This window comes from Myiozetetes cayanensis, unplaced genomic scaffold (assembly GCF_022539395.1).
Source record: "Myiozetetes cayanensis isolate MyiCay16 unplaced genomic scaffold, myiCay2020 scf14, whole genome shotgun sequence".
In the NCBI taxonomy this organism is placed as follows: Eukaryota; Metazoa; Chordata; class Aves; order Passeriformes; family Tyrannidae; genus Myiozetetes; species Myiozetetes cayanensis.
In genome coordinates this window covers 2,655,842-2,681,879 of record NW_026087048.1, presented here as the reverse complement: position 1 = coordinate 2,681,879, position 26,038 = coordinate 2,655,842, and the positions used below count along the sequence as shown (strand labels likewise).

The window sequence follows — 26,038 nt, the reverse complement described above, 5'->3', positions numbered from 1 at the left end:
TGGCACTTTTATTCCAGCAGGATTTACTCTTGTGTGAGCAGTGAAAGTACAGAGAACTATGCTTAATATTTTATGTACTGTTTATGAACTGTTATTTTGAAAGCAACAGGTAGTATTTCATGAAGGAGGCTCACTTAAGGCAGATAATTCACTAATAGCCGGAGAAACCTCAGTGGCCACTCAGGTGTCCGAGGTGGAGACAAAAGCAAATATTTGTCTAAATCAAGAAAATTAAAAAAAAAAAATTGCCTGATAAATCTGTCTTTAATTTTCCTTATTCTCATGCACTTGCACAGTAGAAAAATGACTGTGAATGTTTTGTTTGGTTGGGGTTTTTTTAATGCTAAGTATATGGTGTCTGTTTGAGAAGGCATGTCATGCTGGGGAAAAAGTATTTTACAAAAAAATGGAGGTTTGGGTTTTTTGTAAGAGCCAGTTACACAAACCGATGTTCTGCAGCAGCTACGAGGGAGTTCTTCTCTATTTATTTCCTTTTGTTAATTTTTGAGGGTAAACTGATACTCATCAAACTCAGTAAAACTACACTGGTTCTGGGACGATGCATGTGGTCTCCAGACCTTGCTGTCAGTCCTCTTCTCTCTGATCTGTAATAACCCTTTTATCATTTAAACTTCACTTGTGCGAATTTAAAGGAAAAAAAAAAGCATAAATATAAATCGAAAATACGCGTCCCGTCAGTGGGCAGAAGGTCGGATGCAAATAAAGGATTGCTCCTAAAATTTGGGCAAAGATCATAACGCTGCTTTACATTTGTATTTGCTTGTTTAGTAGATATTGACTGATTTTAAAAGAAAGTAGGATTGGTTTCTTGCTGCCTGCACTGGAATACTGAGCAACAATCCTCACGCGTGACTGTTACCGGCTGTCGTGGGAAATGAGGAGGTCGGGGTGTGATCCTGAATGCAAGACAAGCTTTGCTGTGTTTGATTTGCTTTGTAGTTTCCTTATTCACAAGTCCATTTGCCTTATCCCACAAGGCACTGTGCTGTGAGTTAGAAGAGCTGCATTTTATTCCATCAGGTTCGTTGTGATTTTGAAATTTGTGTACTTTTGATTTTGTTTTTAACTAATCTATGGGCTTTGAGCTCTTTGCAGCAGGGACTCTCCTGTAATTTGTTTGTGGTGCCTGTTATAACACAAATAATAATAATTCCCTTGTGATCATAGGTAGCACAAGAAGTCAGCAAAGTGCAGGGTGTTGCAAAAGTTCTCGTGGCTCAGCACGATGCGTACAAGGGATTTCTGGCAGGTGAGAATTGTTCTTACCTGTTAACAAAAGAAACTGTGTTTGTATTTGTGCTTGAAAAGAAGATAGTTGTAAATTCTGAGCCATACATTTTTATTCTCAGAGGAGCTGACTCCCTTGATTGTGGAAACTCATAAAAAATTTAAGTACACCCACATTTGTGCCGGAGCATCTGCCTTTGGGAAGGTAAGTAGATCAAAGTGCATCCAAAAGTTCTTGTGAAAAGGAGACAGACACTGCTGTACGTAAGAGTGTGAATCAAAGGCCTGAGGGAAGTCAACCAGGGACACTTTTGAGTCTGCAACCAATGTTACAGCAGTTCGTTTAAGAGGTCATTGGTTAGAAACGCTGATTGATGTTTGATTTTTATTATGGGCTGATGTGGACGAAAGAACAGCGTAGAAGAAACGTTCCGTGGTAACAAGATAGGACCGTGTACACGAGGCAAAATAGCTTGTGATCTGAGAGCATGAAAATTGTAAAGAAAAGCACAGCAAATCAGGATGAAAAATGTAGTATTTGCATATTGAAATGAAAGTGTGCAGACCTATTGGAAGCAAATTTTTTTTGGCGGGGGAGAGTTGCATCTGGTCATGTGAGTCATGTACGTTGAAATGTCTGTAAACATATATAAATAACACGGCTCTGAGTCTCAGCCAAGATGTTTTTTAATGAAACTACGATTTTTCAAAACTTGTTTTCTTAAGGAATATGTTTTTAAGTAGATGGAGAGGCTCAGTGCTACCAGTCTGGGCAACATCGTGGTGCAGCAAATTATTAGAGAGAAAGGGTACTTGAGAAATCCTGCCGATGAGGGATGAATAATGACATCGGCCTCCCAGCTGACTACTTTCACTTCCAATCAATATCAGTCTGGATACTTCTATTTTTGCTAAGAGAAAATCTTTTATGTACCTTAAGTCTTAGGGTTTTTAATTTTTTTTTTTTTTAATATTTGAGCTGCAGTGTCATAGTGAAAGTTAATAGCTTTTGCTTTAAAGCTTCCACTGCCATTTTGGAGTGCTTCATGTGAGTGAAGGTTTCAGAACTGGGCCGTTTGTGTTGTACCAGATTAGGAGGCAGACAAAGAGCAAGCAATCATCTTGTTAACATTGATTTGTTCATCATTTTTGCTGCTCTTTTTTTCCTCTTTCCCACTCGTAAAGGTGCTAAGTAATTTCAGGTAAATTTTGAAGCAAGAGAATATATGTTTTAATATTACAAATAAATTTTTGACTTTTGGGGGAAGAGTGCAGGGTTTTTCTTACTGTCTCTGGCAACTACCTTCCAAAAATACCTTTTTTTTTTTTTTTTTCCAAAAAGTGCTGAGAGCTCAGCAATCCATAATTGTCAATTTTCTGAGTAAATGGCATCTATATTCAGTTTTAAACTATTTGAAGCAAATAAGCCTCCTAATTTAAGATATTGAATTAAGGGTTTACTTACAGTAAGTCTCATAAAATGTCTAATGTTGTTACAGTAATGGGATTTTATTTGGCTGCTAAAGCTACATGAGAATCCCTATGAAAATCTTAGTTCTTTGTGTCTTTTTACTTAAAGACAGCATTATATGAAGTTAAAGTTGGGTCAGCAGGTGTTCTTTGACTGACCATGTGTATTTTAGTTAGCATTTGCTCTGCTAATTTTTCATCTCTAACTTCTAGAACCTCATTCCCAGAGTGGCTGGTAAACTTGGCGTGGCCCCTGTTTCTGACATTATTGAAATTAAGTCCCCAGACACTTTTGTGAGAACTATCTATGCAGGTGGGTAAGCACAAAAGGTGGGTGGTATTCATGCCATAAAGGCCCCAGTACTGCCAACTTTCCTATGTGATCTTGCCGTTAGAACCTTTGGAAAATGATAGGAATTTTTCCCTCCACAGTCTGAATTGCTGTGGTTCATAAAAGGTGAAACCTGGGGATGGATGTGATGCTCCCTGTGTGAGAAAACAAGGAAACCCAGCAGCTTTGGGACTAGCGTGTCACACCCAGATCTGTCACCTTCAGGAACAGAATCTGGTCCTATCCTTTGTACAGATTTCTTTGTTAATGCCCTTCTGATCAGATTTTGCAAAGTGTAAGACGTGAAGTTAATTGTCCAGCTGTATTTAATAGGACCAGCATTAGTTCTGGTTTAAGATACCACAGGGTTATTTTTTCCAATTATGAAGACACTGAACGAATTATTTATAATATTTAATTGGCTTAATTTGTAATTCCTTTTTCAGTCTTGTTTCTCTAATGCTTGGCTGACACTGTGTTTTATTTTAGATATGAGCTCATTTAGCTTGTGCTTCTTAATTTTATAGTACAAGACTGTACCCCATGTACCAACATGGTATTGCATTTGAGCTGCATTTCCAGAATGTGGGTTTGGGTTGCACTTCTAAGTTGCCTCCCAGTAATTCACAGTTTCAAGATGACTTTGTTTATGAATAGTTTGTTCAGGAAAATGTTGCAGCATTTTTTTTCTCTTAGTGTTCCCTGCAGCCTGCAGTGTGAAGTATTGTATTATATTATAGGGAGAAGCACAATCCCACAGATACTTGGGAGAGGCCTCATTGTCTTCGGTTGTGATGAGTTCATGCAACAGGATAAAAGATCTACTTTGAATTATAGACATCCTTTATGTTTAAGAATGGCATTTTCAAAGTTGGGTTTTTTTATCCCTTCTGAAATTTAAAAGCTCATCCATAAGAGATGATTTGAATGCTTTGTATCCTTTAAAAACAGAGGATTTGTCATGATCCTCCTGAAACATGGAGCTAAAAAGTAAATTACAGTATTTGTAATCTGTATTTATTAAGTGCCAAGTTTTAGTCACCTAAAACTGCAGTTTCGGGAAGTACCTTTGTGAATGTTGTCTGTTCTAGTACAACAGTGAATGTGGTTTTGATATTAGATTGTGGGTTTGTTTTTTTTTGTTTTGGTTTTTTTTTTGTTTGTTTTTGTTTTTTGGTTGTTTTTTTTTTAAATACAGTACATCTGATAATTGTCTTTAAATTTTCAATGTGACTTCTTTGTTAGGAAATATTCTTTGCACTGTGCAGTGTGATGAAGCAACTAAAGTGTTCACTGTACGGGGAACTTCGTTTGAGGCTGCTCCAGCGAGTGGTGGCAGTGCCAGTGTAGAAAAGTGTGAGTATTTGTTCTGGGATTCTGTTATTTCATGTAGTAGTTAGTTTTGCTCACTGCATGATGTTTTGTAGAAGCATCTGTCAAAACAAACTGTCGTAATGTTAGCTTTATACTTTTAGTACAGGTACTTGCACTGTTTAGTGATGTCTGGTATGGATTACCTGCTCAGCCACTCCCTCTTCTTTGACCAGAAGAGGAGATTGTGCTGAAATCTGTGCTTGTTGCACTCTCTGCTTAAACTTCTTCCACTGTAATCTTGAAACTTCAAGTAAGGACAAGTTACAGCTGTTTGAATAACCAGATTGGTTTTCAAAACAAGACTGAGCAAAAATAAAAGTGGCTGGCTCTCCACAGTTGTGGTTGAATCATATTGCAATTGAGATGGGTCATTACATCACCAAGCTAAATTAGTAGCGGTTTAAATTGACTTGAGAACACCCAGTTGTTGATCAGTTTTAACTATATCAGTGTAAATTACTACTGAATGAAGCCAGTGTAGCTTTCACAGTAGAGAGATCCAGTCACAGAATGACAAAGTAGTTGAGGTTGGAGGGGATCTCTAGAGATCATCCAGTCCAGCCCCACGGAGAAGTTGCCCAGGACTGTGTCTGGTCAGGCTTTGAGCATCTCCACACGTGGACACTTCACAGCCACTCTGGGCAACCTTGTTTGATCACTTCTGCTGTTTTTCACTGTGGGCCTTTTTTCTTGTGATGTAGAGAGCCTGCCTCTGAACCTTCCTGTATTTCCTACTGACTGTGGGTGTTAGAAATGTTACTTCAGATTAGTGTATTGCACTGTCAGTGCATCACCTAAGTGACTTCTTTGCCTGAGTAAGAAGCACACATCTTGTGCTGATTCCTGTCATTGTGTAGCGTTTATACAGCAGAACTTTGTTTCAGTGCAGCTTGTAGTGAGTGAGGCTTGTTACCCAGAGCCACTACTGGTAGTAGTTAAAAGCTTGCAGTAGAGTCGGTTGTGGAATAAACTTTGCTTTCAGTTTAAACTCAGATTTTAAAGGTAGAAAACACATGCTTTATCATTTTTTCTTGTGGGTGTTTGTGTTGATCTGATGAATGCAGTGACCCCTCCACCCCCCGTTGGTCTCTCCGAGTGGATTGAGCAGAAGTTGACAAAAAGCGATCGGCCGGAGCTCACCAGTGCAAAAACGGTGGTGTCGGGTGGTGAGTAGATAATCTTAAAACTCTCTTGTGATGCATTTAAGTATCTCTTCCTTAAACAATATCTGTAGCAGAACACTGTAATGTGATACATTAAAAAAAAAATAAATTGTGATGTGATTCTGAAATATGGCATAGGGGCCGCTGGGAAGGCACTCAACATGTATGTTTTGTGGGGAGGTAGGACATGAGTTTAACATATGCTGGTTGGCTTGGTAAGAACATTGTCATGTTTGGTGAGTCCCTTTCAAATTTTAGCAATATGAAGTGTTATTAGATTGAAATTTATCACGTTTAAAATTACTTCTAATTATTACAGGCAGTCTAAACATCATTATGCAGTGGCATTAACGATTTGAAAACCCATTATGTTTGTGTTCTGCTCCTCAGTTATCAAGGGATGGACTGTGATTTTTACTGTATTGCCTATGGCTAAAATGATTCCTTAGTTATCCCACTACAGAGTTTTGTACCTGAAGCCAGCAGAGGGAGCACAAATTAGTAGAAAAAAAATGCTGTTTCCGTGATTTTGGAGAACGCTGTGCATGGTGCTGTGTGTGGGAAGGAAACAGGACAGCGGTGTTGGTTTATACATATAAAATATTAATCACAAAGACAAAAGCTAAATCTCCAAGTATTACATACTGGTTGGTAATGTTTCCAAAAATACCCTCTGCAATGGTGTCTTTGACTCTTTGCAAACGCAGATACTGCTACAGAAAGTAGGCAGTAAAATAAATATAGGCAATAAACGTAGCAAAAAAAAAGAAACAGACAATAAAAAAATCTTAAAGCATGTTATGTTCTTCCTTCTTGATCTTTTTTTTTGTTCTTAACTTTTAAGGGAGGGGCATGAAGAGTGGTGAAAACTTCAAGTTGTTATATGACCTCGCGGATCAGTTGAATGCTGCAGGTAAACTTGTTTTTCTCTGTTTCTGTTTAACCCTGTTTGTTATATTCTAAAATGTCACGTTAAAAGCAGTGTTCACGTGAAGTCTTTTATTTTCATGTATTAAATAAATTCTTAAAATCCTCTTAGTTTAGTAATAGATTAAGTTTCGTCAACTGTATTTAAATGCCTGTGTATGCAGCAAAATGCTAAATTGTAATATTCCCTGGCCTTCTCAAGTCTCCAGAAGAGAAGCTTGCAAACAGAAAGTGGTCTTAGCTCACTTTGAAGAGCTGATACCTTGTTCATACATCTTTTTATACCACCCCTTTAGGAATAGGAGCAAACCAACCATATACAATGTTTCAGCTAAGTATTTTATGTAAAGGTTGAGAGAGAAGGAGGGAACTGTTAGCTTGAGCGTTTTAACTCCGTTAATTTTAGCTTTCACAAGTGTATAAATTTGCAATTTCACATGACTGGCTTTGTTTTTAAATTGGTGTCTTCATTGACTAAATGTCCATATGACATTTTTAAGTTTACTTTGATTTTTTTCTTTACCATGCCCGACTTCTGAGATTCACAGCCATACAAGATGCCACATATGTTCCATTCAAACTTGAAGGAACATTTTGGGAAGGCATTTATGGGAAAATCCTCTTGACAAAGCAACAAGAAAAAAATAATGGAAATGTGCCAGACTGAAATCCTTGGGTTTAAATATATGGCCCTTTGGTGCTGGGAGTAAGGATTTCCTGTTGCTTATGAAGTGCATTAGCACTTAGTATTTGGAAGTTTTTAGCCAGTGGTATAGAGAAGGATTACCAAAAGAGCTTTTAAGAGGGAAGTTTCTAAATACGTGCCCTTAGAGTGTGGGACTCTTCAGTAAAATCCATGTGCTTTTATGGTGATAGAAATTTGGCTCGCTAATATTTTAAAAGAAAACACTGGAAATATTTTCTTTCAACCAGTTGGAGCTTCCCGTGCAGCTGTTGACGCTGGCTTTGTTCCTAATGACTTGCAAGTTGGACAGACGGGCAAAATAGTAGCACCAGTAAGTATGGAAATGTCTCTCCTACCAGAGCTGTGATGTCTTCTAGTGTGCATTTTCCTTCAGAGCACGCACTGAGAGGTGAGCTGAGCCTTAATACTGAGCCCAACAGGAAAATCTGAGTGTACCCACTGTGACACTTGACCATATGCTAAGAGACGTCATTGCCAACAGAAACTTGAAATTATGTTGATCCACGGCTTGATCTCTGGCAGTTGTGTGTTCTGGGTTTTTACAGGTGATGATTTTTTTAAAAACTTCTAGTAACTGGATTAGGGCAGTACAGTCTAAGCAAAATTTTGGTAAGATATGAAAAGTGCAAGAAGTTTAAGAGATAAATACTCTGCAGGTTGGCAACCTTACTCTACTGAGTGGCTTAATATCGGGTAATAACCTGCTGCACATCTTGTTCTGCTATTTTTGCATGATGATATCACAGGGAACTGATTTCTGTGTCTGTGCAGGGCTTTCTGTCCTGTAGAGAACTGGGACTCCTTTCACTGTTGTTTATGGCCTGAGGAGAGCAGTGGACAGATAAAGCACTTGAGTGTTTGTAAATAGGAAGGTACAACTGTAGCTCATCTCAGTGTGGGGCAGGGTGTGCAGTAGCACACTCTGAGGTGTGATGATCATGGCCATGAGCAGGGAATTGTGACCAAGGACACAATTGAGAGGCAATCTGTCAGGGGTACCCTGAGCTCCACAGTGCAATAAGAGGTTTAGCCTCTCAGTAAGCAATTCTCTGTGTATGACAACAGAAGGCACCAAGGAACAACTTGTTACTTGAGACCAGAAAGGAAGAATGAGCTGGGATTTGGTAGAGAAACTTTTCGTATGTCAACTGCTGCATTAAGTGATTTGTAATAATTTAAATAATATTAAAAAGCTGTTCAAAGCCTTGCTAAGATCTGAAAAGTTTTGCCTTTCTATCATTGAGCTGCAAATTCAAGAAATTCAAACCCTGACCATTAATTTGCTAGTAATTCATCTGTCAAGGGAGAGCAGTACTTGGATATCAGACATGAACCTGTGATTCCTGGAGTCTGTTGGCAGTTCTGCCTGCTGTGTTTTCTTAAAGAAGATGCTTTGTGCTCCTGATTCCTTCTGTATTGAACAGTGGATAAGGATGTTTGCTGCCTTTTTTTTTTTGAAGTCCTCACCAGAGGCCATCTGAGGATAACCCTGTGGGGCTAAAGTGGAGCTATTTCTAGGTGTGCTGTTGTAAATAACCTCTAAGTCTGTATGATAACCAACTTCTGCAAAAAATAGCTTCTGAGAAGTAGACTTATTGATAAGACAAAGTCTCCCTGTTTGCAGAGTGTGTCCTTCTACAATATTGATAACAAACTCTGCAGATTATAAATGCAACCCAAACTCTTTCTGCTTACCCAGGGTATAAGCCAAGTGTCATTTTACTGTGTATTTTGAGAGGGCATGAGATGAGGCTGACCATCCTTAGTTCTCCACTGCCCAGATATCCATTAATGAGGTGGAGAATACTAATTTGAAGACAGCTCAGCTCTGGTTTGTGTGTCTCAAGGCTCAACAATAAACATTCTTTCCAGAGTCAAGGGCATATAAACTATTATGCTGAAACAAAAAAGGCTAGTTTTTGATGAAGATACAATGCTGTATTTTGCCACAGATGGCCCATAGCGACATGTGAAAGTCCTAAGAACATCCAGCCACAGCACAGGATCACATCAGTGTTGTCATTGTCATCTTCTAGAGGGCTGTTGGAACAGCCATTAGTCAGTCAGGACTGACGACTGAATGTTTAACTGCTGTGTCAATAAATGATCTGAACTGGCACAGTTGTGTGGTGCTGCATCTGTTTGTCAGCAGGGCTGATGGCATTTTTCTCTCATCTCCCTTCTTAACAAATATTTATTAAACAGTGAGTTGTGCAGAGTACTGAAAACTACATGACCCTTCTTTCAAATCGTTTGGATATTTCATTGGGATCTTAAAATACATGCAAGGACAGCATACAGTGGTTTAGAAGTATAGAAAATGTTAGATGTTAATTGTAATGGAAGTGCAGGTTGAATTGATGCTAAGCCCACAATATTGCTGACTAGAACTAATTTTTCAGTGTGCTGGATAGGCATCTTAAATATGAGGCAGCTGAAAGCTGCAAATTCTTAATTTAACATTCCTAATTCTACTTCACTGTCTTTTTGGTACTTTAGCTAGAAAATTATTCTGTGCAGTGGAAGATAGAGTTGACTTGAAGGAGTAGAGCTGAGCTTTTTTTGATCAGGTCAGGATGACACTGGGTATTTTAACAGTTCTCAGAAGATGCTGCTTTTTTCCTGTATGTGCTTGGCACCAATAGTTCGGGGAGACCTTGTGATGTTCTATCTGGAGAACTGCAAAGCAGGTTTGTCCTTTGATCAGTTATATCCTCTGAGACCCCACTTCTGTGTGCAGTTTGGGGCTCCAGCTGACACGGTGCCCTTGTGGGTGTGCGTGGGTTTTTTAAGCAGGGGAAGAGTCTCGGATGTGGAAAACTGGTGTGTTTGGAGCCCCGGCTGCTCTCCCGTGCAGCTGCTCCTTCCTGATGGGAAAGGATCGCAGCGCCTGCTCTTACCCTTCTATTAATAGGCTCTTGCCCGGTCTCAGTGGAGGGCTGGAATGCATTGTTTTTAAAGGACTCTGGAATTGGGTCAGTTTTGAGGCTGCAGAGGGAAAAGGGTTAGTTCCAAGCTCAGGAAGAGGGGAGGTGCCTCTCCTGCTTGTTCTGTGTGACTGCTGGCAAGTATTGCTGTGCTCATCGCTGGCGAAGAAGATAATAGTCTAAAAGGTCTGCTTAATTCTTCCTCTGTGTCTCTGACTGTAGATCTGGGGGAAGGAAGGGTAATTTTGGTCGTTGGTCCTCCAGTAATACTGTGACTGGCTTCAGTTTTTAAGATGCAGCCCAGCCAGTGCATCACAGGACACGAGAACCTGATGCAGCCACAGCAGCTCTCCCCAAATCCCCAGCTATTAATACAACACCCTGCCACTCACAGAACAATTGCAGGTCATTTTGCTGAAGTGATGGGAGAATGCAGTTGATTAAGGAGTACAGACTTCACCTTCTCTCTGTCTGACACTTCATTCTACATCTCTCTTCCAAAATAGCCTCGGATCACTAAACTTCCAGGTCTTGTTCATGTTGGTAGTTATGTAGATTGCTGGGGTTTCTTTGCTAATTTTTTCTCTTGTACAATTTTATTCCAGTTAAAGTGTTCAGTGTATTATTTTTGCTTCTGTTTGCAGCTTTTTTTAACCTATTGATTTCAAGTGATTGCAGCTCCTATTTGAACATTCTGTCTTACGAAAGAGAAGGCTGATTTGTATTATTTGATGAGGTGGAAGGAAGGAAATTTTTAGGCATAAGTGGATGTATTAAAGTATAAAATGTTACCTTCCTAATGAAAAAAACAGTTTAGTATGTTCAGTGTCTTTAATCAGTGACAACCATTTTAGCATATTTTTTAAAATTAGAAACCAGTTGTTTTCCACTGTTTCTGATATGCAGGTGTTCTGCAGAAAAATGAAATTCAGTTCTCAGATGAAGCACTGTATGTAGTTTCTGTTTAAGAAAAAAACCCTTGTAAGAATGTTCAAATTAGCTGATTTTGGATGAAAATATCCTTCCCATGAGTGTCTACTATTAAATAATAGTTAAGTATATCCAGTTAGAAAATACTAAATTCCCTGCACAATCCAAAGCTCCCACCACCACCCCAGAGCAACTGCTATTTTTAGATAAGAAATTTCAGATAGTCAGGGGTGTTTGTTTTCACAGTAAAAATCTTCCTAGTTCTTTCTCTCATGTTCACAAAAAAAGAAAGAAACAAGAACAAAAAGGAGGACGAGAAGGAAGAAAGTAAAAAATGTGGTTTTTTCAGTTATTTAAAACTTTTGTAAATGGAATGTGAACGCTTCATTTATTAGTTCGATATTAGCTTTCCTTACCCAGTTATTGTGTAATTAGTGACTTTTCTGACATGCCAAGTAGTATGTACTCTTTCTCAGGCAGCTTGTGTCATTTGTCTGCTATTTAAGCAAAAAAAGTTCTGATCCAGGTGGGAAATCCTGCACTCTCTGCAGTGCATGAGGCACCTGTCTCTGGACACCCAGCCTGTATCCGGGTTTTCCCGGGTTTTCCCTTGTGTCCTGTTCTGATTAATTATACTCTCCCTTCAGCTTTGGAAGGAGGATGGGGCTGTACTGGCATCATCTCTCTCTCAACTTCTTGCCTCCAGCAAACAGCCAAAACCTCAATGGCACCGAGAGTTGCTTTTTTTGGCGAGTGTGTGTGATTTTAGGCTGTTCATTTAGTTATCCTCTGACCTTGTGGAGGATCTGCTGCTGCTGCTGCTTGAAAGGCGTCCTTCTGGTTTAATCTCTTCAGAGTTTAAATGTTCACTCTTCTAAAATTTATTTTCCTCCGAAGTCTCTGTTCTTTCAGGGCCAAATAACTGTCTTAGTTTTCCTTGTAGGTTTTCCCAGCTGGCAGGATGCCTTTGTTTTTTTAGGTGCTCAGTTGCTGCTGTCTTGTTACTCTCAGCGTTGGGCACGAGGCTCTAACAGATGACAAGAAACTGAGATGGAAAACCCGGGAAGGCACAAGTTAGGAAATATGTGATGTAGCAATAATTGACACCGGGTTAAATGATTGTGCTGGGAGTGTGATATGATTGCACAGAAGGCAGGTGTGTGTGCTGAGAAACCTCGGGTGGGGAAGGCAGATGGGAATTCAGTGGAGTTCTGATGTGATTGCCAGGAGGAAACTGCTTGGCTTCACTGCTCAAGCTTCAGCTTCATACATGAGTGTCTCTCTGGCTGTAATAGGTTGCAGGAACTTCAAAAGGGAGGCAGATTTACAACTGTCAGGAATTGACAGTAATAATGAGGGGAAAAGAAGCATGTTAGAGGTGCAGCAGCTTCAGGTGAGATGCTGAAGAGTGAGACGTTGGCTCATTTAAAAGGCACCAAAGCTGTGGAAGAGCAGTGGAATTATTGTTGCTCCACCTCTTCTGCAAGACGTTGGGATGCTTTCTCAGCCTCTCTGTGCCTCAGTATCTTACCAGGCACCCCTTTCACTGCAGTGAGTGGCATTTTAGCACTAAGTAGTCATCACCGTGCTTTGGGAGTAGTATCACATCAGTACCACAGACAGTATCACATCATTTACATAATTCCTGTATTTTGTTTCTCTTTGTATTTGGTGGCAAAGCAAACACTCCACCCAGCCTGGGCTTGTTTTTTCTAAAATTCGTGGGTGACTCCTGGTTCCTTTGCATATAAAGTGGGTGCTAACTGCTCTTGGGTGTTACTTCCCATCACTTTCTTAGGGATCCTTTTCTTGCTCAGGTTTGCTTATCTGTCGTTTCCTTTCACTCTTTTGTGAGGAAGTGTAGGGAAAGTAAAACAAGGGGTATTTTATTCCAGTATTTTGTTCCTTTTTTTGTTCTCTGCCTCTTACCTAAAATTACTAACAATGAACTAATTAATTCTCTCACCTTCATGAGAAGTGTCACTCCTCTCATCTTGATTGTACTCACTTAAAAGATGTTCTACTCCTTGCTTATCGGTGAGAAGATCCTAATTACACCCTCATTTGTTACACATACAAGGGAATATTGAGATACCAGAGCTTCTCTCTTCAAAACCACGGTACATAATTTCATAATTTCTCCTGCCCTCAGCTCTCTGCTTTGTAGGAATGTGTTCTTTGGGCTTTAGGTTTGCACTGTATAAACGGTTGAGGCTGTTGGGCAGCCAGCAGATGGGAATAGCGCTGGGAAAGCTGACCATGCCTGGGAAATTGTTTGTGGAATATCTCCTCTGATAATTCACTATTGTTGAAAAGTAGCTTTATAACTTTAGAGAGCTGTTTGTATGCAGCTGGGACTGAATTTACAGACTGTGTTTCTCCGACTTGCTAAAAAGCTAAGGATTGACAACCCCTTTCATCCTGCATTATCCAGTGCAGCTTTTAACTCCAAGAAAACTATGTTCACAAATTGATGCTCTGCTCCTCTGGGGTTGGTGCAGAAACATTAAATTGTACTAAAATATTCATATGTGAGTGCATTTAGCTGAAAGCAATTGATGTGCTTTTCCCTGGAGAGAGGGGGGAAAAAAAAATTGCTGTATTGCCCTGCACTCCAGCAGACACCCTAACCACGCTTAAGAGTAATTACACAGCCTGGCTGATCAAAGGTTCTTAAAGTGGAAAAGAAACTGTAGCTGGGCTGCAGTTTACTAATGTGTGCCTCTTGAATGGAACTGCATCAAAGCAGTACCTGCTGGAGAATTGTTTTGATATACAGTGTAATACAGAGGAACCAGTGTCAAGGCAGAAAATATTTTATTGGGTTAATAGCTTGTAATTGGAAGGAATCTCTTGTACGAAGCAATTTTCGTCACAAAGATTTCTTTCTAATTTCATTGTCCTTTCGCTCTTACAGAGAAAATAAAATATCTGAGCTGCCTTTAAAAAGAGCATGTGTGCCAGAGGGGTTTATTAAACCGGCCTGTTTAAAAGCATGCCACTGGTAGGATGATAAATTGATGTGTGCTGAAGGTTTTCAGCATAATTCAAAAATTGTCATAAAAATCAATAGGAACTGAGGACATGCTTGCAAAGTGGCTGCCTCAGCTTGGGGTGCACCTGTGGCTGCTCTGAGCTCTGCCACAGCAGCCTCCAAAAGCTCTGAGAGCTGCAGCAAAAACTGTTCTCGTTCTTCTCTTGAGCACGTGTCCCTCAACTGCCCCAAGACAGCCTCAGGCGCATTTAAATATTCTCATAAGCATAAATGAAGTAATATCATGTGCCACAAATTATTCTATAAATAATTGGAAGAGTCTGTGTGCACAGGAAAATAACTGCTCTGGTAGAGTGGTAATTATAATCATCCACATAGAGCTCTCTTGTGCATTTATCCAAACTGGCTGCATGGATTCTGGAGCCAGGAGTGCAGTTGGGTGTGTTTGAAGCAGAAATAGGGTTTAGGGAACGACTGAGGAGGCTTTTTTGCATTTTAATGATTAGCATGCAATGACTCTGTAAGACATACAGTTTTTCAATGAAAATGACAATGGTAAGGCTGGATGAATACTTTAACTAGCAACAGAGGAGCTGGATTCTTGATTTGGAATCTTGTCTTTGAAGAGGATAAATCTGGGAGTCGGAGTTGTGTTTCTTTTTAGGGTGGTTGTGACGCAGATCTGTGCTTACAAACCTGGAGGCCTCTGTCAGGGTCCTGGCTGCCACTGGGGGGGATATTGTGTGGCCAAATTAAAGCACTTCTGACCTCAGTGCCAGTTTGCTGGCAGAATCACCTGGGGCTGCTGCTGTAGCCACTGTGAGAGGTCTCCTGGGTGCTGGTGCCCCCATCTCCACATCTTCCCACTACTGGGCAAGCCCTTCCTGCAGCAGCACATCTGGGAGCGTTGGTGCCTCCTGAGGGTGCCTCCTTCCCCTCTGCTTTTAGGCTCTTTGGTCCATTCAGCTTCCTGTGCTGTGTGTTCCCTGCATTCTGCTCCTCCCTGCTGGCAGCTCTGTCCTCTGCTGTCCCTTCCCCTGTGCTGATGTCTGCCAGCCACTTCAGAAAAAAAGTTGTGGCATGGCTGTGATTCGTGTACAGTAACGATTTACCAGTGTAAAATGAAGATACTGCAAGGCAAGGCAATTGTCTAACCTGATGCCCTGCCCTTTACACCACCAAAACTTTCTCTTGGAAGTTCATTTGTGTCAGGCAGTGCAGTGAGCCCCTTGGTGTGGAATCCCCATGCTGTTTTGTTACCCACTCTCCTGTGGGACAGTGCTGGCAGCAGCCCTTCAGTGAAAACCTGCCTGTGCACAGCACACACAAACACCACTCCATGTCCTAGACTTTGATGTAAATGCCTGTAACTGTGGGCTGTGGATCAGCTGCCTGCCAGCAGTAATTAGAGCAGCTTCCAGGGCTCCAAAAAGCTGGCACTTGGAGCTGGTGCAGAGCCATGTTTGGCCCCTGAGAGGTGTGATCCAGACCCTGCTTTGTGCTGTTGAGTGCCTTGGTGTGGGGCTCCTGCCCAGATGGGCTCTCAAGGACTGAGGGCTCCTTCCAGGCCTTCACACGCTCTCTGCGATGGCAGATGTGTCACCTTGTGCAGTGGAAGGGACTCTGTGGGACCCACCTGCTTCCTTTGTCCCTCCCTCCCTCCCTCAGTGGTGCCTGGGGCCACAGTCCCGGCTCAGACGTGGAACACCAACACAGGAGCAATGACAGGACTGGCAAAAGGCGGGACAGGAGGTGGTGATTTCAGGGAAAACATCAAAGCAAGGGTATTACTCTGAAAATAACTTAGAGATTCGAATTTCCCAGTCCTTTGTGACATCCCTGCATGACTCTGAATTTGCTCCTCAGCAGACCTGAATCTTTGTCATCCAGCCCTTGTGGGTCCTTCGTGTCCCTCCTGCTGAACTGTAGATTAGAATTAGTATTTAAGCAGTCGTGTCTCTTTGCAGTACAGAGCTGTTGATAAGAACCATTCTGCCCTGTGCTGAGGTGATCTCCCATCAGTGCTAGAGCCAACTGGAGGGACCAGTTGTCTGAACCAGGGAGCCAAAGGCACATAACCTAGAAGGGCATGGCTTAGATGCATAATAAATGATTTTTAGACAAGCCTGGTGATTTACAAATGTCCTTTTAATGAAACATCCTTGTCTTTCTGAGATGTTTTAATAGAATATATTCATAGGCATCTGGCTCCTGGGTAGCTGGATTCTTTCCAAAGGCTGAACTTCACAATGTTAAGCAGACTGATAAGAGTATCTGGTAGTCTGGATGACTGGCACTTAATGAATTGCTCTGAAAAAAAATCAAATTACAGTAATGTGTCTTTAAAAAGAGCTTGTATTAAAGACAGTATGATGTTAGAATAATTTCTCCTGTAACATCTGTTCTTTTATTTGGTATAATTAAAATATTACATTCTTACCATAAGTTCTTATATGGACATATTATGTTACCTTGCAGCTGTGGTTAAAGTGGATTGACCTCCAATATTAATCCACTCGGTAAAAACCTACAGAGGTTGAGGAGTTTCTGAGTGTGTTCAACAGCTGTGTGGTTTTGTGGAAATGCATGAACTAAATTCTGTGTTTCAGTTTCAAAGGAAGCCTTTTTCATAGGAAATACTTTGTTCCTGCTGTTTTCTCTCCCCTTCAGTTTTTACAGGAGAGTTTGTTAAAGCCTAGAAGAAGTCACAGTTTTTATTTATCTATTCCTATTAAAAACCCCAATAATAACAGGTGAAATCTGTAGCTGCAGAAACATCAGAAAGCAATCATCTTTCTGCCTTTAATTGCTGTAATGACTCTCAGGCCTGGATGGCAGAACAGTCTGCGTGGTCTGGATTAGAACACCTTGGTTTGCAGCCTCCTCTGTGGGTCTGTGCCTGTTAAAGCCACTTCACTGCAGTGCCCACCTTCAGCTGCAGTAAGATTCTTTTTCTTTTTGACCCTCTTACCCTCCTGGCCCCCAGAATAATTTCTTGAGTTAGATCTGTATGTTCTTAAACATGGACTAGCCTTGGTGTTTTTAAAAGAGAAATTGTTATTATTGGAGGTTGTGTCTTTTCTAGTCGTGTGCAAAGTACCACCTTTTAATTGGTTTAGACAGATGAGCCCTTAATTAATTTTGTGTGCTAGTTTTCTGTTATTGTTGGTGAAAAGTACTTCCTTTGGTTTTCTTCTGTAATCTTCGTTAGCTGAACTGCACAGCTGTGACTGCTGCTTGCACTGGTGGTGGTGGGAAAGCTGTCAGGGAACTGAAATACTCTTGGTTTTGGATAGATTACAGAAAGGATGGTTTTGAGTCACTGCTGTGACTAAAACAGCCAGTACAGATCTGTGTGCCTGCACATTTTAATCTGGTTTGAATGTGAGACTCTGGATGTGAACTGGGAGCCCCGAGGTGTAAAGATGTTGTTGGTGTACCTGGGAAGCGCTTCTGTACTCCTGTGTGGGAGGGACTGGGGGAAGGAAACTTTCAGGGCATGTGATCATGGAGGGTTGGGGTGAAGAACAGAACCTACAAGTGAATAATGCACCAGCCCTGAAGTGTTTTATCCTGCCACACAGGAAACCTTTTAAAGGTGTAAACATCTGAATTTCAGCTCTCTATGTTCTGTCTTAGTGAAGGGCTCATCCACCATCCATCTGTAGGTGACCTTGGCATTTGTGGTGGGGATCTCCAGGACAGCACGCCCTGCCCTGTCCCCTGCTGAGCAGTGCTGGGTGATTTTCACCCAGACTTCTTCAATATTTTTTTCCTCTCGTGTGTCTTTGCCGGATGCTTCTTTGGGATTCTCCTCTTGTAGTTGCACTGGATCCCCAGGTGGGGAAGGGAACCAGTTATCAGCTGCCCTCAGTTCTGAAAAGCACTGTAATGTAAAAACTGCTGCAGGTCATTGACTGTAAGCAGGGTTTGTGAGGGTTTGTGTTTTACTGAAACTGTGTCCTGGGTACCAAAAGTGCCTCTCTTTTGTTTCCTTCCAGGAACTTTATATTGCCGTGGGAATATCTGGAGCAATCCAACACTTGGCTGGAATGAAAGACAGCAAGGTAAATAACGGTGGATGTGCTAGAAGAGATTTTTGAGGGAGGAAATGACTTCCTTGCTGTTGCATCAGCGCTTTGCATGGTTTTCCAACTTTTTTTAAATGTTTAGAATTGCCAATTTCTCTGCTGCTTTAAAACACACTTTGACAAAAAATAATGTGGCAAAACATCTCACACCTTTGCACTACAACCCAAAGTGATAAGTAGAAGCAGCTAATTGAATTTGTTAAAAAACAAAACCAACCCAAACCACGTATGCCTGAATTCTATACAATAGTTCCATTTGCCTTTATTCCAGAGTATGACATATTAATTCATGCATAACAATGTGCAATTTGAATTATGAACTTACTATTCCATAAAGTAAAAGATGTCTCTGACATTCCTGCATTTAGCCATTCAAATGGAAACCTATTATAAAATGGCAGTAAAACTTTAAAAGGTTTAACTCATTAGTTGCCAAAGCAAATAATCCAAAATTGGAATTGCCAGTTTGGTCTACAGTGCAGTGTTTGGAAAGAGGAGCAGAGTTACCTGCTGATTTATATTATCCAATGTCAGACATCAGAAACTGGAGCATGTCCTGCATCCCCACAGGAATTTTAAAAGAGGATATGTTGGTGTTTTTTTTCTATTTCCAGTGAATGAAATTAGCCAATAACTTTGATTAACTCATAAAGCTGAGGAAAAGGGTCACAAAACTTTGCAGGTAGTTCCTTATGTTCAACCAGTGACAGACCAGCGAGTTTGTGACAGATAACTGTCCTCACAAACCAGCCTGTGGGTAGGATGATCTCTGCTTTCATAAAAATTTTTTTCCCATTTATTACTGAAATATTTGTGGGGAGAAAGTCAAATAAGCTGCGTTTGGGGCCTCAACCTTCTGGAAGCAGAGACTCAGGTGGTGTTTGCATCAGTTTACAGTGGAGGCAAAACCACCAACCTTTGAGATGTAAGGGTGGATGCTGGGCAGGGAGGAGGAGGGTGGGTGACAGTGTCTGTGCCTGTCTCTGCTCTCAGCAGAGCAGGGCTGCTGTGGAGTCTCCTCCTGGCACTGTGGGAACTGGGTATTTAAAGCTGCTTCAGACTTGATCTGACCCTGTTTGTGTTCATCTCCTGCCTTCTCTCAGTTAAGACTGCCAGCAACACTGGGAACTTCTTACTTGATGTGCCAGAATTTCCTTTGATATAATATTGAGCAGTAATATTGTCCTGAACTACAACAGCAAAATCAGAATTTTTTTGGCCTTTCTAATGCCATGTTTGATATTTTGAGATGTTTTCTTATAGGGAATAAGAACAGAATAAATTTGCCAATATGAGATGCATACTTAACACTTCCCATTTCTCCCATATCTCATAAACAAATGTATGTGTTGTAAAAGTCAGATTTAATTACTTGTGTTTGGAATGCATTCTGCCTTCCTTTTAGCTGAAGGATATAGATGGGGTAGTTATGGAAAAGATCCAGTTTTCACAAACAAAGCATTATGCAGCCTGGGAGCTCTGGAGTGTCCCCCATCCTCCCTCAGCACTCTGAATTATCTGGCATTGTGAACTTGTACACTTCAGGAGACGTTTTCCAAAGCAGTCAGATGCTTTCTACCAAGTGAAATGTATAATTTATTTGTTCTTTACAGCAAGGTAGAAAATGCACCTTTTGAGGAGACCTGGAGAATCGCTGGTGCTTTCTTTCCTTATTTCCAATTCCCCCATGAGACAGTTCCTGTATCTGTTCTTTCTGAGAGATTTAACTCACAAAGTTCTGTTGTGAGCAAGGTGATGCTCTTGCTGCTTAAAGTCTGAGTGAACAATGAGGTAGGGAACCAGATCTTACTGAAAAGTTACTTCAGCCAAAGGAGGCAGAGGATGGCCCAGGATGCCCAACTAAAGCTTCAGTGGGTTTGCAAGCCGTGGGTGTTGTGCCACGAGCAGAGCTGGCAGCTCCTGGGGTGGCACTGACTGCTGGCCTGGGCCAACCCTCAGCACTGACCCCGGGGATGGTTCTGCCAGCCATGGCAGGGCCTCAGCAGGGTCAGAGAAAAGTCTTTACTGACAATACCTCGGGGATCACAGCCTGGATTTGTTTCCTGCACTGCAGCTTTGGGACAAACATTTCAGGGCAGTGTTGCTGCAGGACCTGCAGGGCCTTGGCTGGGAGCTGGGCAGGGGGCTGTGGGCACTGCCTGCTGCCATGTGGGATCTTTACAGGGTACAAACAACCTGTGAAGAAACAACAGTTCTGTGGGCCTGGAATCTCAGGATTTGTAACCTTCTGAGTTCCTACCAGTGCACCTCTGCTACTGAGCCAGTGATTTTGCTGGACAAGTACTTTGAGTGGAGGAGTAAAACAGTGACAGGTGAAGTTCTGCTCCCTGGGCATGGCCTGGGAGTGCCTCAGGTGGGCAGGCAGGACTGGAGCGCTGTGCTTTGGGCCCTGCCTTGGTGTGAGGCTCCTTCTATGAGCTGCTGGGTTTGGTTCAAGATTCTTTTCCCTTCCTTTATGAAGTGCTCCCCATCCTATTGTAGATTTTGATGTGGACACCCACTATGCTTATTTTGCTGAAAGCTGTCACAGACAGTTACAGGATGATTTATTGGTATGGCAGGGTTTAAACCAAGACATTTTCTGGATCACTCTGCTGGGATTTGTCACGTGCCATTTTCTATGGTCTGACAAACTAAATGCAGTGTCCCATAATAAGTACAGAAGCCTTTGGGCAGGGCTTTATTGTGCTTGTTGCAACTGCTGCCCTCTGAGTTAGTTCTGCAATGGCTTAGAATGTGCAGATAATCCTTTGTAGTATTTTTTTTCTAGGCTTTTCAATAGGGAAGGAGAGCCAAGATGTATGTGATGAGCAGGGAAGGGAGGGGTGTTTTGGGGGGGCTGGGGTGTGGTGGTGGGGTCTTTGTTTTTGAGGTGGAAAGGGAAAATGTTAAATGCTCTGATCCATATCTTCTACTATTAAGGGCTTGGAAAGATTAAAACCTGAGTTTCCTGGATAAGACCTGGCACTGTAATCCAAGCCCCAGATGTTAATCAATATATAGATTCATGTGGTGCTTTACCTTTGCTTGCAGACCATTGTTGCTATTAACAAGGATCCAGAAGCTCCAATTTTCCAAGTGGCAGATTATGGACTGGTGGCAGACTTATTCCAGGTGAGGCAAACTTGCTGGGCAGGATGACTTTGGGAGAGCGGGCAGTAGGTTACATAATACAACCTAACGAGTGTTAACGATGTCTGTGTGAGTGTGTTTGCTTTGGGTTGCTCTTAAAGAATTTGTTTTCTAAATTTGTTATTTGCACACTCCAAATTCAACCCCTGCAAGTAGAAGCAAGTGTGTTGGGGGGAAGGGGTGTCAACCTGCCTTGATTCTGGTTTCCTGAACCATTTTGGAAATACCTGCACAGAGGCACTTGCATCTGTTTTTAAACTCCATAAAGTTTGGAAGCAGAGAGTTGGCAGGAGAGTGCTTATTCTGCCTGGGCTTGCTGCCTCACTGACTGATGCCCAGGAGGAGCTTGCAGTTCCCTCTGGAACACGGAGCCACGAGCCAGCCCCTGCCCAAGCGCCCGCAGCTCACACTGTGCCTGTCCGTGTGCGCGGCCACACGTGTGACTGGCGGGACAGGGCAGAACCTGTGCCAGCACTTAATGCCATTCCTGAAATGCTGCCCGCTGGCTCCAGGGTGAGCACAGGCCTCTTTGTGAGCCACAGACAAAGCCACATTCTGAAGAAACACCATGTAGACAATTTCCTTAATAAATTTTGTACGAATGCATTATTTCCACCTAATGGAAATGTAGCTCTCTTAAATAATTAAGAGGCTTTATTCAGCAGGAGAGAAGTGGGGAGTGCTGTGAGCTGGGGTGACCCACAGCCCCTGGAGTGGTGTGGTGGGTGGGGAGTGTAACTGCAGGGTTTGGAACTGCACAGGGTGAGTTTGAGGGGGTCAGAGGGGGAAGATGCACTACCCTGGCACTGGTGTTTGCAGGCGGTGCCAGAGATGACGGAGCTCCTGAAGAAGAAATGAGCGCTGGTGATGGACCCTGCATTGTGGAGTAAGGACAAATAAAGGATTGTACTGGAAAGAGGTGGGGTCACTGGTGTTGGGGTTTTGTGGGGGGGGTTGTTTTTTTTTTTTTTTTTGTGGTCAGTTGGATGGCACATGGAGTGGTGGGGTGGAATAAAGGAAAACAGGGAAGCCAGGTAAGAGAAGAAAGGAAGAATGGAAAAGGAATGGAAGAGGGATACAAGGCAGGAGGCAGCATGGCTTTGTCAGTATTTATTCCCATCTCCACACCCCTCCCAGCTCAGCCCCTGGGTAGGGTCAGCTGGGGGGCCAGGCTGGGCCCAAGCTGTCCAGCAGCTCTGTCCTGCCCTCGGGCACTGTGGGGCTGTGCTGGCCCTGGACTGGTGGAAGTTCCGGGGTGTTCCCAGGCACAGTCTGTTTGTCCCCCACCAGGCACTGTGGGTCCACGTTGGCCCGAGTCTGCTGGAAGGTCCTTTGTGCCCAGACAGTCACTGTAGGTCCCAGTTGGCCCAGAGCTGGTGGCAGGGCAGGTGGGTCATGCCCCATGGACACTGGCCTCGCCCTGGTGGCCATTGCAGGAGATGCCACAGGTTGCCTTCAGCGCTGCCACGTCCCCTGAGGCTGCTCGTGACCCAGCGCGGTGAGCGTGTCCTCGCAGGAGTCCCCATTGCCCAGGCTGTCCCTACGCCTCAGGAACCCTGCCCAGCCGGGGCTCTGGGGGCCCCAGAGCTCCGTATTTCTCCTCAATCATCGGGGCACTCGGGGGGCAGTCGATGAGTGGCTTGAGCTGGAAGACGTCGAGGCTCTCCTGGTTCCTGCGGTTGTAGACGCTGAGCCGGTGGCCCAGGTCAGGGCTGGCCCCCACCGAGCCCGGGGGGCTGGGCAGCTTCAGATTGACGGGATCCAGCCCCTTCTGCGCCAGACAGGCCTCTTCCGACAGGGACGAGAGCAGCTCCTGCACCACGGCGTGGGGCACCCGCTGCCGGGCGGGCGCCGGGGCCGCCTGGGCGGGCTCCTCGCAGGCCGTGCTGCAGTCCGGGGAGGAGCCCAGCGTGTGGCTGCTCTCGCTGCAGGCCTGGGTGCCCGAGCTGACGGTGGAGCGCGAGGCGCTGCCCGATGTGATGCTGGCGGAGGTGCCGGTGCTGCCCAGGCGCAGCGGCACCTCCACCGTGAACAGCTCCGAGGAGATGTTGGGCCGGTGCACGTCGATGGCGGCCGTGGTGACCACGCAGATGGCGGCCTCGGGGACACCGCTGTCTGCAGGGAACAGAGCACAAACACACTCAGCAAGAGGGCAGGAAAGGCAGATGTAGTGCCTGCAGAGCTGGGTATATACCTGTAATACCCTATACCTATAACTGTGTGCACAAAGACAGGGGGAGACACTATAGCACAGAGTCCCCCTTTAATACACAGAACTGCCTGTCGGGCTCAGAGGGAACAGTAACACAAACACCACTTTTCTACACAAAATGTCTCTTATGTTTTATATAGGGGGAACAGATGCAGAGGGCTACACACCTACAGCAATACTGTATACTTATATATGTGTGTGTACACTGTCACACACAAACACCTCCAGGTTTATTTATGTAGATAAATAAAGGGTATGTATAGATGTATAAGGAACTCCATCTATAATCCATTCTACCTCCGTATGTGCAGTCAGTCGATAGATACCTATAGGCCATAGTCCCTCCCTTTAAATACTTGTAATTAGCCACTGTTAAAACAGAATGCAAACACACCCACACTCCTACTCGTCTTTATATGTGTGTGTATCTATAGGGATATACATACATATACACACATTATACCTATACATGAACACCCCCCACTATATGCAGACAGTTTTTAATTTTGCATGCACACATATAGATACATAAAAGATTTATCTCCTTATTCATACACTGGGGATGCATTTACAGGGATACACAGCTCTGTGTAATGCCATATACCTGTATATCTATGTGAACACACATACAGGACATACAATGTGTATGCAGTGTCTCACACACTCAGTTTTATAGAAACATTGTATATAGATATGAGGAATTGTGTATCTGTGTGAGCCCAAGACAGTATACATTATACACACAGTACAGAGTGGCCTGTTGAAAGACATAAAAATTACCTGTCATTAAACAAAATATGCACAATGCCCATATTGAAATATACATGTATTTCTCTGTATTTATGGGATAGATATGTATGCAGCAGATCATACCTATGCATCAACACACCTCCTGCTACATTTATACAGCTCTTCATACACACAGGTATAGACAGTCTTTATATCCAGGACCATTCTATAACGGGGATGGACACAGATAGCTCTATAATAGATACAGCTCTATAAGTATATATAATAATATTTATAATAATATAATGTATAAAATATATGTAATATATATATAAATATATATTATAATATATAATAATATATATAAGTATACTGACCTACCCCTCTCTCTATATATCTCTGCACGTTTTTTGCAATATATACCCACAATAGAATTACAGATTTATCTGTAAAGAGACCCATATATAACACAGTATATATACATATGACACACAATGTAATGCAGGCCCCCCAAATAAATACATTTAATTATAAATAGAACACACGTGCTCTCACACTTTCCTTTATGTATAAACACATGAATTTCTCAGTGTGTGTGGACAGCTGAGGAATGTGTGTATACAGAGAACACACTGTACCTATACATGAGCACCCCCTCTTTACAGACTTTACATGTGTATGTTTAAAATAAATTTTATATACCTACATACACATAGACCTTCTTATAGCTTTCCAAGTACATTATGGGGATGTATCTAGAGGGACATACACCTCTAAATAATATCACACACCTCTCTAGACACGTGTGTGCACATACATGTAAGAGCTGCATATACACAGTCTCTTGCCCACTTTATTTTATAGACACGTAATCTTTAGATATAGATGGAACCATACAGATGTGGGAAGAGCTGTTGCTGTGTGTATACAACCAACCTAAAGTGATACATTAGACCTATACATAGATCTGTACAGATAGTTTTTATACGTATTTTTATATATATATATATACACACACACATACATATATGCATATGTATATAGTACATAGTTGTTGTCCTCCCGCTTTGAAAACATAATTATCACTCTTTAAATAGAATATTTACACTTACACACATACAGACTTACCTTTGTGTATAAATATTTACATATTATGGTGTGTATATGTAAATCTGGAATGTATGTACAGGGATATATATAAAATGCATATTAAATAATACAAGAGATACATATTATAAATAACACATATCTATACATGACATGTCCAACCTTTATACATCTTTTAAATTATATACATGCATTTTATAGATAGCCAAGTTTACTATGAGGATGTAGGTACAGCAATATATAGTATATAATACATATATACCTGTAAACATGTGTGCACACGTGTACATATGGATGTTTGATACATATAATACTCCCTTTAAATATATAAAATTTTCTGTCTTTAACTAGAATACACCCCCCCCATATATATTTATGCAGAAATATATATATGTGTGTGTGTACATACACAGGGAATGCATAGATAGGAATCTACATATATAATACATTAAGCACAGCCACATCCATATTACACTTAACACCTGTTAGAAATATAAAATTATATGTACACCCCCTCCTATTAATATCTCTCCATGTATATTATGGGCATATACATACATATATATATATACACATTGTAATATACATTGATTATATATATATATATATTTGTGTGTGTATATATATATATATATACACACACAGTGTTTATACATACCTTTATCCATAGAGTTA

General features: G+C 42.0%; 2 protein-coding genes across 4 annotated transcripts in view; one reads left to right on the top strand and one right to left on the bottom strand.

The window, feature by feature from the left end:
- Positions 1-22,231, top strand: part of ETFA (electron transfer flavoprotein subunit alpha) — a 28,497-nt gene extending 6,266 nt beyond the window's left edge. The window contains exons 3-12 of the mRNA XM_050309786.1: positions 1,189-1,270; positions 1,371-1,453; positions 2,932-3,031; positions 4,295-4,405; positions 5,488-5,589; positions 6,431-6,499; positions 7,447-7,529; positions 18,073-18,138; positions 21,217-21,297; positions 22,135-22,231. Coding sequence (XP_050165743.1) covers positions 1,189-1,270; positions 1,371-1,453; positions 2,932-3,031; positions 4,295-4,405; positions 5,488-5,589; positions 6,431-6,499; positions 7,447-7,529; positions 18,073-18,138; positions 21,217-21,297; positions 22,135-22,173 — 816 coding nt within the window. The 3' untranslated portion in view covers positions 22,174-22,231. The remainder of the gene's footprint in view (positions 1-1,188; positions 1,271-1,370; positions 1,454-2,931; positions 3,032-4,294; positions 4,406-5,487; positions 5,590-6,430; positions 6,500-7,446; positions 7,530-18,072; positions 18,139-21,216; positions 21,298-22,134) is intronic.
- Positions 22,232-22,410: 179 nt separating this feature from the next.
- The window catches only part of TMEM266 (transmembrane protein 266), a 54,821-nt gene continuing 51,193 nt past the window's right edge, over positions 22,411-26,038 (bottom strand). For all 3 annotated transcript variants that reach the window (XM_050309781.1, XM_050309782.1, XM_050309783.1), the window contains one exon: positions 22,411-23,430. In XM_050309781.1, the coding sequence (XP_050165738.1) occupies positions 22,856-23,430 (575 nt within the window). In that variant the 3' untranslated portion in view covers positions 22,411-22,855. The remainder of the gene's footprint in view (positions 23,431-26,038) is intronic.